We start from the raw sequence: 18,138 nt of genomic DNA, 5'->3' as shown, positions 1-18,138 counted from the left end.
CTGTAAGGGGTACAGTAGTCTGGAGAGCGACTGGCTTAGGCAGTAGGCAGGAGCTGATGCACGTAAGAGCCAAGGAGACAGTATAGCACAGTGGTGCTATATATCCTAGAAATACATTAGCTTCACGGCACAAAGAAACACATCGAGAGAAACATACAATCAAGCATTGTTTTCAGAGCGTAGGAATTGTTGTAAAATCAGTGGTCCACATACTCCAGTATGCTTGCGTCCAAAATTGTCTGGGCCAGCTGCTTCTGAAAGTGGTGCAAAAAACCTTTCAGTCACAGTTATGGAACAACTTCTCCACAGGGAAAGTTTCTTCCTAAATAACATTTAGTTAGTTAGAGATTGGGTGATGCCCCGAAGAATAACCCTGGCTATTTTAACTCTGGCTATTGAGTAAAATTTTCAAAAGCACCTAAGTCCCAACGTGATTTAGGCTGCTGTATCACTTTTTTGAAAATTGTTACCCATTGTCTGCATCCATGTAAATGTCCAGTTCTTTTTAAAAAAAAAAAAAAAAAAAAATCCTATTAAGAACTTGGCCTCAATAATATCATGTGGCAATGAGTTCCGTATACTAACTTCATGTTACGTGAAAAGGTATTTATGTCCCTTTATCAGTTTTAAATGTTCTGCTTTTCTATTTCATTGAATGTCCCCATGATCTTATTCTTATGAGAATGAGCACTTCTATTTACCAGTCTACCTTCTCTATGCCCTTCATCATTGCATATATCTTTAGCGTGTCCTCTCATTTGTCTCCTCTCTTCCCAATCTTTTAAAGCTTTCTTTATATGGAAGTTGTTTCTGTACCTCTAATCATTCTCATTTCCTATCTTGGTAAATAGATTTGAGGGATCAAGCATACAAGGTGCAATGATTTACTCATGCATTAAAATGACCACTTTCCTAACCTTTTTAATCAGTCTCTTTTTCAATACAAAAGCAAATAATAAATATATATTTCAAGGAGAATAGTCCTGTTCCTATTTAAGTCAATGCAAAATATGGAATTGGAAAATACCATGGTGATAAGGATGGAATAGATTATATAGATAAAATCTATATTTGCTGCATTTTTTGATACACAGCTAGTTATGGTGAGCACAGCACCTAATCAAGGAACAAGGTTGTGTTCTAAACAGGTTAGCCTCACAATAATCAATGTCTAACTGACAATAATTCTGTTCAGGAATGGAATGAAAATGAAAGTGTCATGCACTGAGTTTATAATCAACATTCCTCTTTTCAATCATCCATGATTAACTGTATTATCAATTATCATGTTTCAGTATGCTCCTGTGTGAACTGCTTGACTGCAGATATACAAAAGACACATGCTTTTAGTTTATGCCCAACCTAATACATTTGTGACTCCTCAATATATAGATTTGCATATCATGTGTTTTGCTTTTAATTTGCCACTGGAAGATTATAGAGCTTTAAAAAGCAAAGAATTTACAGTGGAATAAAAGGTTGAGATAAGTAAATGACTTATGTGGAACTAGGGTCTTGTCACAGCAGAGGAGCATGTGAGACTAAAACCACCTCCTAAAAATCATTGTTGTTTCCCAGAAGAACAAGTCCAGCGTTGAAAGTCTCACAATATTTGGTGGTTTTCTTTAAACAGCAACTCCTGGAAGCATATGATTAGGTGAGAATCTTGAACTGACACCTTTATAAAATGAAAGTTTCTCACCCTCAGCCATGCCAAAGGCTCAGAAATCTGAAGAAAGATAGAAACCTAAAACTTCTTTTTTAATTGTCACGATTTTAAGCCAATCTTATGATTTTTGAATGGTTGGAGTTGGCAATACTGCACATAGTGCTGGGAACCAGGTAATTCCTACACAACTGGTCACTCAGTTTTGCACAACCTGACAGGTTTTGGTTTTATCACTCGTTTATTAGATTCCTAGGGAGGAAGAAAAAAAAGTTGAATTCTAGTGTTTCAAATGCAGACTAACCAAGGAAAACTGATTTACCTGCCAACTTTTGACTGTGCAGCCCATTCAATGGAAAGCTACTTACCCTACAGGAACTGGAGTTCTTTGGAGGTGTTGTCCATATGCACTTTCCATTATAGGTGCATGGGTACCTCATTCCCTTGAGTCTGGAATCTTTGGCCAGCAGTATCCAGACAGTGTGCGTGCACCCTGAGTTCTCATGCTCTGTATCGATGGCATATAAGAACAGAGTGCACCAGTGCTCCTCAGTTTCCTCTCAACTGCAGCATCTCAAGGATCAGGACTCTAAACGTGAGGGGTGGTGGGTAAGTTGTGGAATGTGCATGTAGACAACACATCTCGAAGAACTCCTGTTACTGTACAGGTAAGTAACTTCACATTCTCCTTCGCATGGTTGTCCATATGCACATTCCAGTATTGCTTACTCCCAGGCAGTAACCTCAGAGTCTCCGCTTTGACCACTTCATACTGAAAGCTATTAAAAATATCAAAACTATTAACTACTCAGTAGAAATTAGCTGGCAGTCGCACAGACTGCAAGCTCCCTCTCAAAGCCAGAAGCACTGAGGAGCACTGGTGCACTCTGCCCTTACATGCCCTTGATGCAGAGCATGAGGATTCTCAGGGCGCATGCACACTGCCTGGTCCTGCTGGGTAAAGACCAGGGTGCATGCCAGGATACTGCTGGCTAAAGACTCTGGACTGAAGTGCATGAGGCACATGTGCACCAATAGTGGACAGGCCATTGACTCCTGCAACCCAGTAACAATGTAGTAGTTAAAGGTACAATGCGTTTAGACTACCTTAGAGCCCACTGTCTTCTGAAGGCTATACTCCAGTGTATTAAAGCCATAGGTTATAAAGAAGTTCTGGAGTTACAAAGCTGTGTTATGCTAGAAAGTAGCAAAATTGCCTTTTTCCTTTTTTCTCCATCTGTCCAAACTTTCAACACTTCAGAATAGAAGGTTATGTGAGGGTACTGCAAAACAAAGGTTCTCTAAAACCTCCTATTTACTTAGTGGTGGAGGAGACTTGGAAGAACAACATTTATTCTGTTCCAAGATTGTAGATAACTTGATTTTAAATCCTGATGTCTGCCAGTCATGCTGACGTTAATTTGGATGCCTACATTGCATTGTCGCTGGCTTGCAGCCCACTTACAGCAAGCCTTAGGGATGGATAAGCTCCTAAAACAAATGGGCCTTTGTTCACTGCTCACTATTTTATATACGAGTGAGGGATTTCAGAAGTATATAATCAATCCAGCTCATACCTTAATACCGAATAGGTCACTTTGAGTTAATCTGCATCTTTTCTAGGGGCAAGTGTTGGGTCATGTAGATGTATTATTCTCTGCTTAATTAGGTTCTGCTTTGTACTTCATCTTTCTTGATTCTTGCTTGGTGTTCGCTATATTAATATTAAATACTGTAGATTCCCTTAAAGAGCAGTGTCCTGTATTTTTGAAGTTTAGCTCAGTGGTTTGAGCATTGGCCTGCTAAACCCAGGGTTGTGAATTCAATCCTTGAGGGGGCCATTTAGGGAACTGGGGTAAAAAAAAAAAAAAAAAACTGTCTGAGGATTTGTCCTGCTTTGAGCAGGGGGTTGGACTAGATGATCTCCTGAGGTCCCTTCCAACCCTGATATTCTCTGATTTCTATAGACATATGAAGACAGATGCTCACTTTCCATTACATCTTTCAGAGCAGCCCTCCTCTTATAGAATGTACCGAATTGGAACTGGAGCTGTTTGCACTGTTTTTAGGATGACTGGGGCAGAAATATAAGATTTATTATCAGTTATTGCATGTGCTTCATGCTCTTTCTGTCCCTCTGTGTGAGAGAGAGATGAATACAGGAAAGGAGTGAAATGAGTTATGACTTCAGGGTAAAGTCAAGGAACTGTAGGGGGAAACTTTCATTCTGATGCAAGCTTCAAAGGGGAGAATATTTGTACAGAGAAATGTAGTCAGCAAGTGTTTTCTTATGTTCTTTGCTGCACTGGAGAGACTTGAGGTTTTGACATCAGCATTTTCCCTCATTGCTCAGTTTCTTCTTCTATTTGATCATGAAGTCCTAATGTGTTTGGCATCAGCCTATTACCATGTAAGTTATTGTGATGCTACCAGTTCAGCAGCATGACTTCATTTGCAGGTTCAAGTAGAAGGAAGAGCGATAGGAAGCTTTTGTATAAACACAGATATATTTGGTAATTAGCAAACCTGAACTGAAAACAAAAATCCACTTACTCTCCATATGGTTTCCTCCTCCCCTTAATAACTTTTTGTAATATACTGGATACTTCCTCCTGTATGAAAGTCGCTCTTTAAAACCCAGAGCAGATTTTGAGGTCTAGTAGCAAGAGAGTCTATGGAGGAAAAGAGCTTTTTGTATCTCCCCTGGCCAGATGGATTGTGAGCGGTATCGTTGGCTGCTGCAGGGTTGCTCTCATGTATTTCCTGTCTCCGTGAAGACCTGTGCTAGATTGTAGGTTGTTTGTAAAGGAAAAAGGAAGAGATGGAAAGGAAGTTAATGCTGAAAGGTAGCTAGTTACTGTGGCTGCACTGTGCTGAATGTGTACCAGGATGCTGTCTTTATGGGGCCACCTGCAGCATTAATACACAGCCTACATTAGTGAGATATCAAGATACACTACAAATGTGATTACTAGTGTGGCTTGTTAGGATATTAATATGTTTATCAGATACTTATATTAAAAAGCAAATAAACCAAATGCTGTTAGAAAACTGATTTCTTTAACTCAAGTCCCATACGCAGTGTGGTATGTTTTCCTAATGCAGTTTTCCACTTCCCTCCAGTAGGTAAGAAATAGGGCTGAAGAAAGATTACACTCAGTCCTTATAATTAAAGTGTAGGTACCTACTGATTTATTAAAGTTCTTTAATTTATAATCCCATTCAAGCTCAGAACTGACAGCTGAACAATAAATTCTGCTGCTTCCATTTACTTCCTCATAGAGTTCTCATGACCCCCTTCAAAAAACATAACACATACAAGAAGAAGTAACACTGTCCAATTTCACTGCATTGCCTAGCTTATACATAGCTTAAATATGTACTGGATGTCTCGGGTGATAACTCACCAACCAGTAGGGGGACCAGATGTCCCGATTTTATAGGGACAGTTCCGATTTTTGGGTCTTTTTCTTATATAGGCTCCTATTACTCTCCACCCCCGTCCTGATTTTTCACATTTGCTGTCTGATCACCCTACCAACCAGGGTAATTGATCTAGCTAGTGAAACACACTATTGTCACTTAAAAAATTGGATAATAATGGTCCTGATGTATTGTGACGGGTTCCCCCTGGGGTGCCACCTGGAACTGGGGTACCACTGAGCCCACCTGACCCACCAGCCTGGGCTTCCTTTACACTATATTGCTGTGACAGGCCCTCAACCCCCCTCCAGCACACGTACATGTAGGGACACACCCAGCTGCAGCTACACAGAGATGCTGAGATCAGCTCTTCAAGGGAAGGCTCAGCTAAGGCACCTCCCAGTTCCTAAGGCACGCACTCACCTCTGGAGTGTAAACCCAAAATTGTATCATTTTGCGTTTCACAGGGAACTGTACAGTATAAGCTCATGAAATTAGCCCCCTCCCTCAATGTGGAGAGGAATATACACAGGTTTCTGCCCCAACTAATAACTCCTGCACACACTGGTTTTAGACAAAACAAAAACAAGTTTATTAACTACAAAAGATAGATTCTAAGTGATTATAAGGATAGCAAACAGATCAAAGCAGATTACCTAGCAAATAAAACAAAAACGCAATCTAAGCTTAATATACTAAATAAATTGGATATGAGTAGCAAATTCTCACCCTAAATGATGATTTAAGCTGGCTGGGGGCTCTTAAGGGCATGCTTCACTTGCTTGCAGCTTAAAACCCCAGGTATTCCTTTCACAGGCTAGAAATCCCTATAGCCTGGGTTCATCCCTTCTCCCCCAGTTCCTTTTTTCTCAGGTGTTTCTAAGCATCTCCTTTGGGCAGGGAGTCAGTGAAGAACCACGTTATGTCACTCCCCTTAAATAGCTTTTGCATATGGCAGGAACTCTTTGTCTCCAACTTTAGTTCCCATGCCTTTCAGTGGAAACACACTGGTATTCCAAGATGGAGTCCAGTACCAGGTGACTTGGTCACATGTCCCTGTAGGGTCATAGCAGCCATGAGTCAGAGGCTGTTTATAGCGTCCTCAGGAAGGCTCCCTGGTGGGAGATTAGCATCTTCTAAGACCTAATGGCCCTTCCCAGCCAGCCATCTAGACTGATTGCCTTCTGCCTACTGGGCGTTCCCCAGGTGTAAACACATTTGTAATAGGTGCATAAGCAATATTCCTAACTTCAGATACCAAAATGATACACGCATACAAATAGGATAATCATATTCAGTGAATCATAACTTTTTTTCAATGATATCTTACATGACCCCTCTTGCATAAAATACATCATAGTTATGCCATAATCATATCATATAATAATATTGCTATGAAGAATATGGGGCATAATGCCACATGTATGTTAATGCTTTAGAAAAAATCACAGCCCACTACACAACACATGCATGTGTGGACACGCACATTCACTCTCTCTTACATGTGGCTATTTGTACACTATTTCGGCAGAACAGGAGAAGGAACTCCTTTACATAGCATTGCTCAGTTCATGACCTTGAAGCATATGACTTAGCTAGCATAGCTGAAAATACAGTTCCTACATAAAATATATGTATATATGATCCTTTCAAAAATCCCACACATTGTGTGTCTTATTGACTTCCTGTGATGCAGATTCCATGGATTAAAGAAATGTTTCTTTTTCAGTGTAAAACTTTTACAAAAGTTCCGTTTCCCCTTTCAGTGTAAGGTACTATTAAAAAAAAAAACTGTTTAACTAGAAAACACAATTACAAAAATGCCTGATTGGTGAATATTTCTAGCCTCTTGATCTCTATAGTATATGAAGGTGTTATACTTTGGAAATTTTACTGTTGTATTATTCTTATCAAAAGATGTGCTTGTTTTATATACTTTTGGTTTTTCTTTGTTTTCACAGATATGCTCTTTCTTCAGGGATCAGAGGTTATATTTAAAGTGGCTTTAAGCCTGTTGGGAAGTCACAAACCCTTGATTCTGCAACATGAGAACTTAGAAACCATAGTGGATTTTATTAAAAACACTCTCCCAAACCTGGGCTTGGTACAGATGGAAAAGACCATTAATCAAGTATGAGACAATCTGAACATTTACCTATTATCAAGAGAAATGATGTTCTTATTAGCAGAAGTTAGGAGCAGTAGTATTCTTTTGTAAAATCACAATGGAGAAAAGTGCTTGTGCTATTCCTAGTTGAGAATAGGTTACTAATTGTAGTTTGGAATATGTTAAAGAAGCTTTCGAACCATTTAACTTATACAGTACCTGGGCATCCTTACATATTAGTTAGTCATCATTAATTACATTGTTAATTACATTTACAGTTCTGATTTTTACTAAGTGTATTTAATTGATTTTCATTTTGTTGGCAATAATACTGTATCCCAGATACAGTGCATTCTACAGGATAGGCAATAAGGTGGGCTGAATGACTACTAGGCTTACCCATTTCCAGAGTCTGATTCTCTACATCTAATTTCAGAAGAAAAAAATAGTTTTACGAGAGCCTCGTGCATGTTAACTTTTCTTACCCACGCCATAGACTTCTCTTTGTTGATGATGTCTGCTCTGCCAAGTTGTATGATGCAAGTTTGTTAATACGTAGCAAAATGCTGTGGAACATCAAACTTGTCTTCCAGGCAGAGGAGATGGGATGGTGCAGTCTCCTGCATTCAGTCATAGTACTGGGAAACATTGAGTCATCCCTCAAGATGGCAGTTACTCCATTGGGGAGGGAAATGATGAAACACTACTGTGATTAAAAGGTGGTTCTAACGGATGCACAGTGTAGTCTCATTTATCCAAATCTCTTCCTTGTCCCTCAGTGTGAGGTACATGCTACAGAGGGCATCTATCTCATGCTGGGGGACAAGGAAGGGATTGGGATAATGTGGAGGTCTGGATAATAGAGAAAAGACCCACAGTCAGCATTGCAAAGAGGAGGACGAGACCCCGGGTGCAGAGGAGGCCACCCTGCTGCTGAATGGCTCCTGTGGCAGCCAGGGAGACCTCTGCAGCCTCGCTGTCACATAAGTGAGGGAGCCGGGTCATGACAGCAGAGCTGCAGAGTTTTCCCGTCACTGCTGCAGGACCAGTGACACCTGATCCCAAAAGGTGCCGGGGGATGGTAGGGTGGCTGTGGTTCTGGCAGGATAGAGCAGAGACAACTCCCCCTAGCCTGGACTGCAAGGAGGAGGACCTGGTGGCCACCCCACTGCTGAACGGCTCCAGCCCTGTCGATTATCCGAAATCCCGATTATCTGTCGCCCAGGATGTTTGGATAATCGGGAGTATACTGTATTTGTGGGTCTGTAAAGAACACGGATAACCCGTGTTTGCAGTGATCTGCATATAGACCCTATTATCCTGAAAATGACCTGGCCATGACAACTGATTCACAGTGTGGGGAAATACAGACAGCAAGTATTGCTATTTTATTATCGGTATTGCTGTAGTGCCTAGGAGCCCTAATCATGGACCAGGATCTCCTTTTGCTAGGTGCTGTACAAACACAGAACAGAAATGTGGTGACTTTTTCCCCTTTCCTTTCCCCAAAGCATGGTGAGGTTCACTCTGCAGTTGGAGCTGCATTTGCCTGTCCACAGATAGCCTTGGGGGCGAGAAATGAGAGTGGGCTTCAAACCAGAAGGATCCATGGTGAAAGCACTACAACCCTGCAGAATGGCCTTGGGTGAATGGCTTTCCATTTGCTTGCAGCAATGCTCCTTTAAAACAAACAGGCTCATTAAACTAGCTAAGGATTTTTCCCAACACTTAATATCAGAGGAAGGTGGGCAAAATTAGAGGGGATTGGTGTCTAAGGGGGAAGGACATTAACAGTGTTGGTACTCTCCGGAGGGGAGGGGTAGATTATGTACAGTGCACAAAAGCCAGAGTGCAGGGTTGTACAGAGAGACCTATGCCTAGGTGAGCTGAGGGAAACTGCTAGGTCTGAGCAGAAGCGACGGGGTATTTTGCCCCGCGTTCAAACTGCTCTAATTTCAGAGCAGGCAGGTAAAATGACCTGAGGACTGAACAGCTGCTCTCCTTTGATAAGGACTGCTGCTAGAGAGAGCAGCTGATTGATCGCAGATTCTACAAGGCTACTAGGCAACTCCGTATCCTCCCACCTCCCCCAACTGTAGCCTGTGGCTTCCATGCCATAACTTGCCCTAAGTTTGTTAGCTTTTTAGGTGAAATTTTTGATTTGCCTAATGTTCTGTCCTTTTGGAGTTGATGCTTTGGTTATGACAGAAGGGACTTCCCTCCCCTCTCTGAGTGCAAAGGAGTTTGGAAGACAGCGGTCATGACAAAACTAACAGTTTGCTTTGCTGAATTGCATAGATTGATTCTGAAAGTCACAACTGTGTATTTTCTACTGAAATTTTCATTTTCATAGAAAATGGAAATCCCATACATGCAAATGAAAAATAGGAAGAATAGTAAGCGGCCAATGAGGCTCCCTCAGGAGCGCTTTAATGACCTGAAAATCAAAAAGAAATCCTACAGAAAGTGGAAATGTGGACAAATTGCTACAGATGAGTACAAAAGATAGCAAAAGCATATAAGGACAAAATCAGAAAGGCTAAGGCACAACATGAGTTATACCTTGAAAGGGACATAAAAAGCAATAAGAAGAGGTTCCATAAATACATTGGGAGCAAGGAAAAGCTGAAGGAAAGTGTAGGTCCTCTACTTAGTGGGGAAGGAGAGCTAATGGATGCCATCAAGAAAGCTGAGGTGTTCAATTCCTATTTTGCTTCAGTCTTTACTAAAAAGGTAAATTGTGACCAGATTCTTAACACAATTAATGTTAACAAGGGGGAAGGAACACAAGCCAAAATAGGGAAAGAAAAAGTTAAAGAATATTTAGATAAGTTAGATGTATACATCTAACAGCAGAGGCTTATGAAATTCACCCTAGAGTACTTAACAAACTAGCCGATTCAATCTCAGAACCATTAGCGATTATCTTCAAGATCTCATGGGTGATGGGTGAGGTCCCAGAGGACTGAAGAAGGGCAAACATAGTAACTGTTCTTTTTTAAAGGGAACAAAGTGCCAGGGAATTCTAGACCAATCAACCAAACATAGATACATGGAAAGATACTGGAACAAGTTATTAAACAATCAATTTGTAAACATCTAGAGGATAATAGGATAATAAGTAATAGCCAACATGTATTTGTCAAGAACAATTCATGCCAAACCAACCTCACATCCTTCTTTGACAGGGTTACTAGCCTAGTGGATCAGGGGAAACTGTAGATGTGATATATCTTGATTTTAGTAAGGTTTTTACAGACCCACATGACATTCTCATAAGCAAACTAGGAGAAGTTGTCTAGATGAAATTACTGTAAGATGGGTTGAAAGACCATATTCAAATAGTAGTTATCAATGGTTCGCTGTCAAACTGAGAGGCTATATCTAGTGGGTCCAGCATAGATCTGGCCTTGGCCCGATACTATTCAATATTTTCATTAATGACTTGGATAATGGAGTGGAGAGTACACTTATAAAATTTGCAGATAACACCAAGCTGGGAGGGGTTGCAAGCACTAGGGAGGATAGGATTAGAATTCAAAATGACCTTGATAAATTGGAGAATTGGTCTGAAATCAACAAGATGAGATTCAATAAAGTACTACCTTTAGGGAGGAAAAATCAAATGCACAACTATAAAATGGGGAATAACTGCCTGGGCAGCAGTACTGATCAAAAGGATCTGGGGGTTATAGTGGGTCACAAATTGAATGAGTCAACAGTGTGATGCACCTTCTAAAAAGGCTAATATAATTCTGAGGTATGTTAACAGGAGTGTCATATATAAGATATGGGAGGTACTTGTCCTGCTCCACACAGCACTGGTGAGGCCTCAGCTGGAGTACTGTGTCCAGTTCTGGGTGCCACGCTTTAGGAAAGATATGGACAAATTGGAGAGAGTCTAGAGGAGAGCAGCAAAAATGTTAAAAGTTTTAGAAAACCTGACCTGTAAATTTTAAAAAAACCTGGTTTGTTTAGTCTTGGGAAAAGAAGACCGGGGGGGACCTATAACAATCTTCAAATATGTTAAGGGCTGCTATTAAGAAGATGGTGTCAGGGATAATCTATGTATTCTCGGTCCTGTTTCTTGAGGTCCCCTCTAATCTTATGTTTCTATGATTCTGTGATTTACTTGTACCTAAACTATGTTTGAGATCCAGTCTTTAATGTTCAGAAGCCCAAACATTTACACTCATGCTGCAGTAAAACTATTAGGGATCATTTTTATAGTGTGAGTAATAAACAGGTAACATGAATTCTAAGATTGTTACAGTCATTTTATTATATAGCTGATATCTTCTTAAATTATATCCCTCCTGTAGCAATGAAAACTTTACCCCTTGTGTCCCAAAGCAAAGGAGGGAAACGGGCAATATTTCTCATTACTTCAATGAGTATCTCAGATGGGAATTGACTTTTGACTCCTTTCCAAGAGAAATATGATACAAGAAGTTAAAATAAGGAACAATGATTAACTTCCGTACTTGGGGTATTTTCCTATTGTATCTTTATTGAGTGACTCAAGTTTAGTTTTCCATTCGTTTCTGTGATTTGACATTTGTGTCATTCTCATTTCATCTTTTCATTGCATTCAGTGAGGTACTTCAGGGGCCTTAGAGTAATACGGTCTACCACTTAGCTTTCCTGGAAAATTGGAAAGCAGATATACTAAGACCACAAGCAGAGGGGAGAACATTATAGTATTTCTTTCCTCTGGCTGTCTCTCAATGTACTTTGCTTTATTTGTCTGCCTTTAAAGTATAAGGTCTCTTGAGCAGGGTGTGGCTCAATATTTGTCTTGATACAGACTGAGGATACTGTCAATAATTAACAGCTATTGATTAAAAATAGAATTCTGCTCCAACATGGTTTAATGTTTGCTCTATTAAATCTTTTGAAGTAATGATAGAATTTTAATATTTTTTCAGACACTAAAAATGTTGTTATATAACAAGATCAGAAATAGGTGAAGTAGTTTGCACACAGTACTTTTCATGTGAAGCTTTTACTGTGCTATATGAAGGTAGATAGGTATTATCCACATTTTACTTGTGTGGTGGCTGAGGCACAAAGGGGTTTGAGCTACAGTTTTCAAAAGTGACACCTAAATTTGAGCACCTCCATTTTTGGATGCCCAACTTGACTTAAGTTTGGTACCTAAAAATGGAAACACCTAAAACGGGTGGCCACTTTTTGGAAACTTTGGTGTAAGTGACCTCTCAAAGTCATACAACAAGTTAATGTCAGAATTTGAAATGAACTCATGTCTGACTCCCGTGCGTGTCCTCTACCCATTGGACATCACTGTCTCAAGACTATGGGACATAAGCTAGAAAAGTACTCTACACCCTAAAAATAAACCAACAGAATTTGTATGCATTTGATTCTCTTGATCTTCATAACATCTAATACCGATATGTATATAACAGGTGTTTGAAATGGATATCGCCAAGCAATTGCAAGCTTACGAAGTTGAATATCACGTGCTTCAGGATGAGTTGATAGATTCGTCTCTCAATGACAATCAGAGAATGGATAAGTTGGAAAAGGCAAACACTAGTTTGAGAAAACAGAACTTTGATCTACTGGAGGAATTGCAGGTACTGTTTATATTTCCAGCTAACGAGCCATTGAACCATTGTTTGTACATATTTTCAGAAGAGACCATTGTATAGAGGAGACGTGGGCCAGATTTGATCCAGGTTAAGGCATAACTGAAATTACTGTCTTCAGTATTTCCTATTTACAGTTGGTACCAGGTGGACTTACCAGTATTTAAAACCTTTTAAGTTTGTCTGGAGCAAAGGTTCCCGAATGTAGGGCTTGCTGGTGGCCTGTGGAAAGCTGGCTGGGGTCACATGATGCTGGCTCACTTCAGTTAATGAAATTTAGCAGCTGGAGAAGACAGCTGAAGATACATTAATGCAGTCTTAACATTATTTTCGCATTTAAGCAATTGCTGTAGTCAGGCAGTCACAAATTGGAGAGATGTCTATGAGACACATTCTCTATTAAGAGGCGATCCTTGTTATGAGAAAGTTTGAGAACCCATGATCCAGGATGATGAGAAAGACATGAAATAGTACATCTTGGATGTCCAGTACCTGCCCTCAGTCCATTCAGTCTGCAGTTGTGTCGGTGGCTGCTTCAAAACTTGCCCTCTGTGGGATGAGAGAGACAAGGCAGGTCTTCAGAGATGGTACAGTTGGTCTCTGAAGGAGCTGATCCACTCTGAACTCCTCAGGGCTCCTTCTTTCTGTCTGATTTGCAAAGAAACGTTAATATAACTTCTGAGTACATGGGTAGTTTAAAGGGAATATGGGGGTAAGAGATGGGCTCTATATTTAGATTTTCAAGCTTCTTGGATCAAAAACAAAAACTTGGAAGCTAGATGACAGAGTAGGTAAGATGGAATACAGGCCTTTGGATGCTTATTCAAATCCTACTCAGCTTGGTTTGTTCCTCAATCATTGGCAGACACATTTTTTCCTTCTGAGTCATGATGTTTCTGCACCTTGATACCTATGGAGTGTAGTTTTGTAGTGAGTAGAGCCCTGGATTAATAGTGATGCTACCTTTAATTAAAAGGTGGCAGCTAATAAATGTAAAGATCTATTAGCTAATTATTTGTAGATTTAACTTTTAATCTGCTCTGTAGTATATTCTAGGTTTAATCATATTAGAGCCTAAACAATAAAGATTAGAGAGAGAAAGAGAAAAAAATGGATTGTTGTCTGTAGACAATGCTATTTATAAGTAATACTAAGTTTGTGGAAGTAGCGGTACTTACGTTTTAATTCAGTGTGTGTTTTCTACATAATTAGAAAATCTGTTGCAAACATGACATATCTCAGTAGGACTTTTTAAAAGCCTGAAGGACTGAGGAGAACTCCGTCTGTAAGGTCCACTGGTTTCACAGTTTTTAGGAAATTCTTGTTTTCTTTTTCCCCTTAAGGTGGCAAATGGAAAGATACAAAACCTAGAAGCTACAGTAGAATTTTTACTGAACAACGAGTGCAAATTGAAGCAATCCATTCTCACTTTAGAGCTGGAGAGGAAAGCTTTGCTGCAGACAGTGGAAGATCTACGCACGCAGACAGGCAGCCCAGGTGGAAAACATCTACTTACCAGGCAAGAGTGCATGGATGCCAACTGACAGCTACAATTGTAATGGAGCAGACAAGTTCCACAAAGAGAAAGGGAAGAACTGTTTTTTACTGTCATCATTGGGATTTGACACTGTCTTCTTAGCATTGTCCATGCCTTACTGTAGCCGAGTGAGGGAATGGGAGTTTCTGCAAAAATACGAGAAGCACGTTTCTCAGGGAGGAGACTCTTGCTTGTTAACTTATAGAATTCTTGTGAACTATAAAATATTGCAATATAATGATGGGCAGGAATAAATAACTAAATAACATATGTACACTCCAGATACAATGTACTGTAAATATCTGCGGTCATGGACTCTTCCATAAGTGCTTCTAAACCTAAGTGCTTCATATTGGTTACGTGTGTTCCTTTTTCTATTAGAAAACTCCACGTTTAATAGGTGTCCTGTAAAAGGCTGGAGAACTACAGCAGTGAAGAGCTTTTGAACTGACTCTGCCTTTTTGGGACTACAAAGTATTAGCATTCACAGATAAGTTTGTGATCATACTCGATAGATTTCTGAGGGTGTAATTCTCCTGTGGCTTGGCTGGGTTCCACTAATCATGTTATTAAGGCCTCTGATAACTGCTTTGTGTGCTTAAAGGTGTTAACTTAGTGGACCCTGGAGAGCTGGACTTGGTTGTACGTAACTATAATTGTGGGGCATTTTGCCATCAGTCTTTATAAAACATACTGTTTTAATACGTTTTGTTTTGACATCCATTGTTTTAGTACTGTTGATTGACATGATCTGATAAATGTACCATTGAAGGTAACTGCATTTTACTTTCTCAACAGAATACACTGACATTGTCATGGCGGAGTCTGTCACTCTCACAGCATTGTAGTGGATTTATCATCATGCCTAAAGGCGTCATTTTATTTATTTCTGATCTGCTATGTGATGTCAGACAGCCTCTTTCGGGGAACTGAATGCCTGTTGATTTTTAGTTTCATTTGGTACTCGGTGCCCATCCACCCTTTGGAGAAAAACAATATTTAAGACTCTTTCTCTGAAATGATGGAGGCACTTCAAAGCTTGATTTTGTGCCAGACATACTTACACTGCTTTATAAAGGATATTGGGCTAAAGTATGAATTAGGACCGCGGCCTATTTACAATGCCTCTTTTGAGGAAGATTACACATTTTAAAAAGCTCACTTTTCTGGAATATACAATGAAAGTAGTTTTCCGGCCAGTTAAAGCACCACTGTTTCAACTACAGGTGCAATAATATCCAAGGAGATCCAGTTAACTTGTTGTTTAATTAGACCAAATAGTATCACAAATTTCTTCTTCCCCAAACTCAGTGTTACAGGTATCAACTTGCTGCTATAGTGGAGATTAGTATTTCAGATGTGAGTTTCCTAAATTGTCAATTTCTTATTCTTAAAATTTTAGGGCACATTTATTTCTCCAATCCACAATGTGGTGGAAGATCTTTTACTTCATGCATGTTTCTCTATGGTACATTCTGCTTACAGCTGTAATGTGCACTCTGGTGCGAATCCAATACCAGCATGTGGATTAAAGTGGAGAATTTGCTCTTTAATTTCTAAGTTACAGATTGATTCCTGTAATTTCTTAGATGTGGCTGGTTCTCCAAATCCACATTGTTTGCTTAGAGACTAAATTCCATACAAGCCAGACGTTACAAATCTGTTTACCTCTTGTGTTTTTTTTTAATTGAGAAACCATACAGAAGCTCACACTTCACATTTTAAAATCTCTTTACATCATACCCTTTTACAGTTTGAGGGCTAAGTTATGTTGCATTTGGACATCTAGGGGCCATTACTCATACACTGGCTTTTTACATTAAACAAAAGAGCAACAGAGAAAAGTTAGTGATCCATGCCAAAATTTATGTTTGCACGTTTTGTTGCATCTAAGAACAAAAACAAAGTTTTCTGTGTGATAGTTCAGAAGCTAATATGTTAAGAGTTTCCCTGAGATCACAGTATCATTTTTAAATAGTTATTAATGAAAACTGATGGACATCAAACTTTTTTAGACACACTAAGAACCCCGGTTGTGAACTCGGGACCTGCGTCTGTATCTCTTGGCTCAGGATGTATATTTTTGGTATGACTCAAGTTGTGCAGTAATTCGGCTCATGTTCTGCTTCTCTCCCAGTGTAAGTGGAGGAAAGCCCCTGGCCCAACGACTTTTTCAAGAATTTATTTTCCTTCAGACAATATGACGCTGAGTTGAAAGGGGGCTAGAACAACTGTTCCCAGAGGAGAGTGTGGTTAGTAGGTAGGCATCCGTTTTCAGTCTCAAGTGTCCACATGTTTGTGACAGTTTGATTTTGCCAAGAAGCAGAGCTTTCCAGGGTGAAACCTGTCCATGTACAAATGCACCAGATTTTGCTAAAGTTGCAAATAGCATACCTGACTGACACACTGAGGCCCAGGCCATCCCCAGCACAGGATCTGAGCATTAATGGGACAACTGCATTAGGTTCTCCCTTGCTTACATGGAATCAGATGAGCGTGCTGTTTCTGTGGGATCATTTTCCTGCCTCTTCTGCCCTGTGCCACTCGATCTCAAGGGGGGGCAGGAAGGAAGAACATGGAGTAAGGGAGGTGCCCTGCTCCAAGTCACCAACCCTTGCAAAGCGCAGGCGTTTCCATGCAGAAATGAGAGAGAAGTAATACAGCTTGGTGCTGTATGACACCCCTGACACACACCTTCAGGTCCCCTCTGCTTCTGGGGACTCTACCAATAGCAGTATAGTTCTGTGTTGCCAGGTGGAGAGGATCCTGAACTATCCCTACAGGCTGGCTGCTGTATCAGAACAGAAGGCAGCTCCCTTACCTGTAGTTAAGAGATACTAGCGAGTTGGAAACCCATAAATCCATGTGCTAGCCTCCAAAAGGGAAAACTCCTCCCTCTCGAGGGAACGGTCTGAGGAAAGCTGCAAGTTGAAGCTCACAGAATTTTCTCCCCCTTGCCTCTCCCACAGGTGATTAGTCTCTCTCCCTCTCCCCCCCCCACCCCGATGGTACACAGAAAAGGGGGAGAAAAAAGAAAGGGGGAAAAAGAGAGCGACTTCCAAGGATTCCCCAGGAGATGGTCCCAAGAGTTCACACACCCTGCCCCCCCTCTGCCCCTGCCCCACCCCCAGCACACGCCCTGCCCCCCATGCACAACTTGCGTCTTATGAGGTGCTCTGCTGTGCTCGTTCTGTGACTAATATAAGGGTGCTGATGACGCACACTAGCGTACCAGCTCAGAGATGCACTGTGAACAGGAGAGGGTGTCAGCTAGTGCAGAAGAGAGACTTGGCCTGTAATGTGGCAGGAGCTAATCATGCCGTCTGTGACAAGAAAGAATCTGCTCCACTAGTGCTTTGCAGTCAACAGTGCCCCGTGGACTGCGGAGCTGGTCTGGCATGTGGAATGCCACCCTGCAATAGCAGGCTTTCTTTTCCTTGTCCCGCATCTGAGAACATGCTGCTGCCCTCATTGCTGGCTCATTGGCATGTCAATACCTTGGCCCATTTATTTTTAAGAGATCATTATATAGAACCTGAGAATGACACAGCGCCCATCATCTGAGGAGGTCGATGCACTTTACAAAGGTGGGTAAGCATTATGATTCCCCTTTAATACAGAGTGAGGAAGTGAGTCACAAAGGAGTTGAGAGACTTGTCACAGGTTGCACAATGTGTTAGTGGTAGCTGGGACTAAAATCCAGGTCTTCTGAGTCCCAGACCTGCACTCTCAAACACTAAATAATTCTGCCCCTCGTTGGTTACTGCAAAATCTCTGGCTTTCTCTGATGTTA

The 18,138-nt window shown here is 40.7% G+C and overlaps 1 protein-coding gene across 9 annotated transcripts in view; it reads left to right on the top strand.

Moving 5' to 3' along the window:
• The window catches only part of TBC1D1 (TBC1 domain family member 1), a 199,434-nt gene extending 182,002 nt beyond the window's left edge, over window positions 1-17,432 (top strand). For 8 of the 9 annotated variants that reach the window (XM_026647989.2, XM_026647988.2, XM_026647992.2 and 5 more), the window contains 3 exons: window positions 7,051-7,220; window positions 12,626-12,796; window positions 14,152-17,432. In XM_026647989.2, the coding sequence (XP_026503774.1) occupies window positions 7,051-7,220; window positions 12,626-12,796; window positions 14,152-14,352 (542 nt within the window). In that variant the 3' untranslated portion in view covers window positions 14,353-17,432. Of the gene's footprint in view, window positions 1-7,050; window positions 7,221-11,518; window positions 11,686-12,625; window positions 12,797-14,151 lie in introns of those variants that run through there. The other variant, XR_003899761.1, reaches the window with a different exon arrangement.
• The last annotated feature ends 706 nt before the right edge of the window (window positions 17,433-18,138 follow it).

This window comes from Terrapene carolina, unplaced genomic scaffold (genome assembly GCF_002925995.2).
Source record: "Terrapene carolina triunguis isolate 2854851 unplaced genomic scaffold, T_m_triunguis-2.0 Scaffold66, whole genome shotgun sequence".
Taxonomy (NCBI): Eukaryota; Metazoa; Chordata; order Testudines; family Emydidae; genus Terrapene; species Terrapene triunguis.
This window is presented reverse-complemented; position numbering and strand designations above follow the sequence as displayed.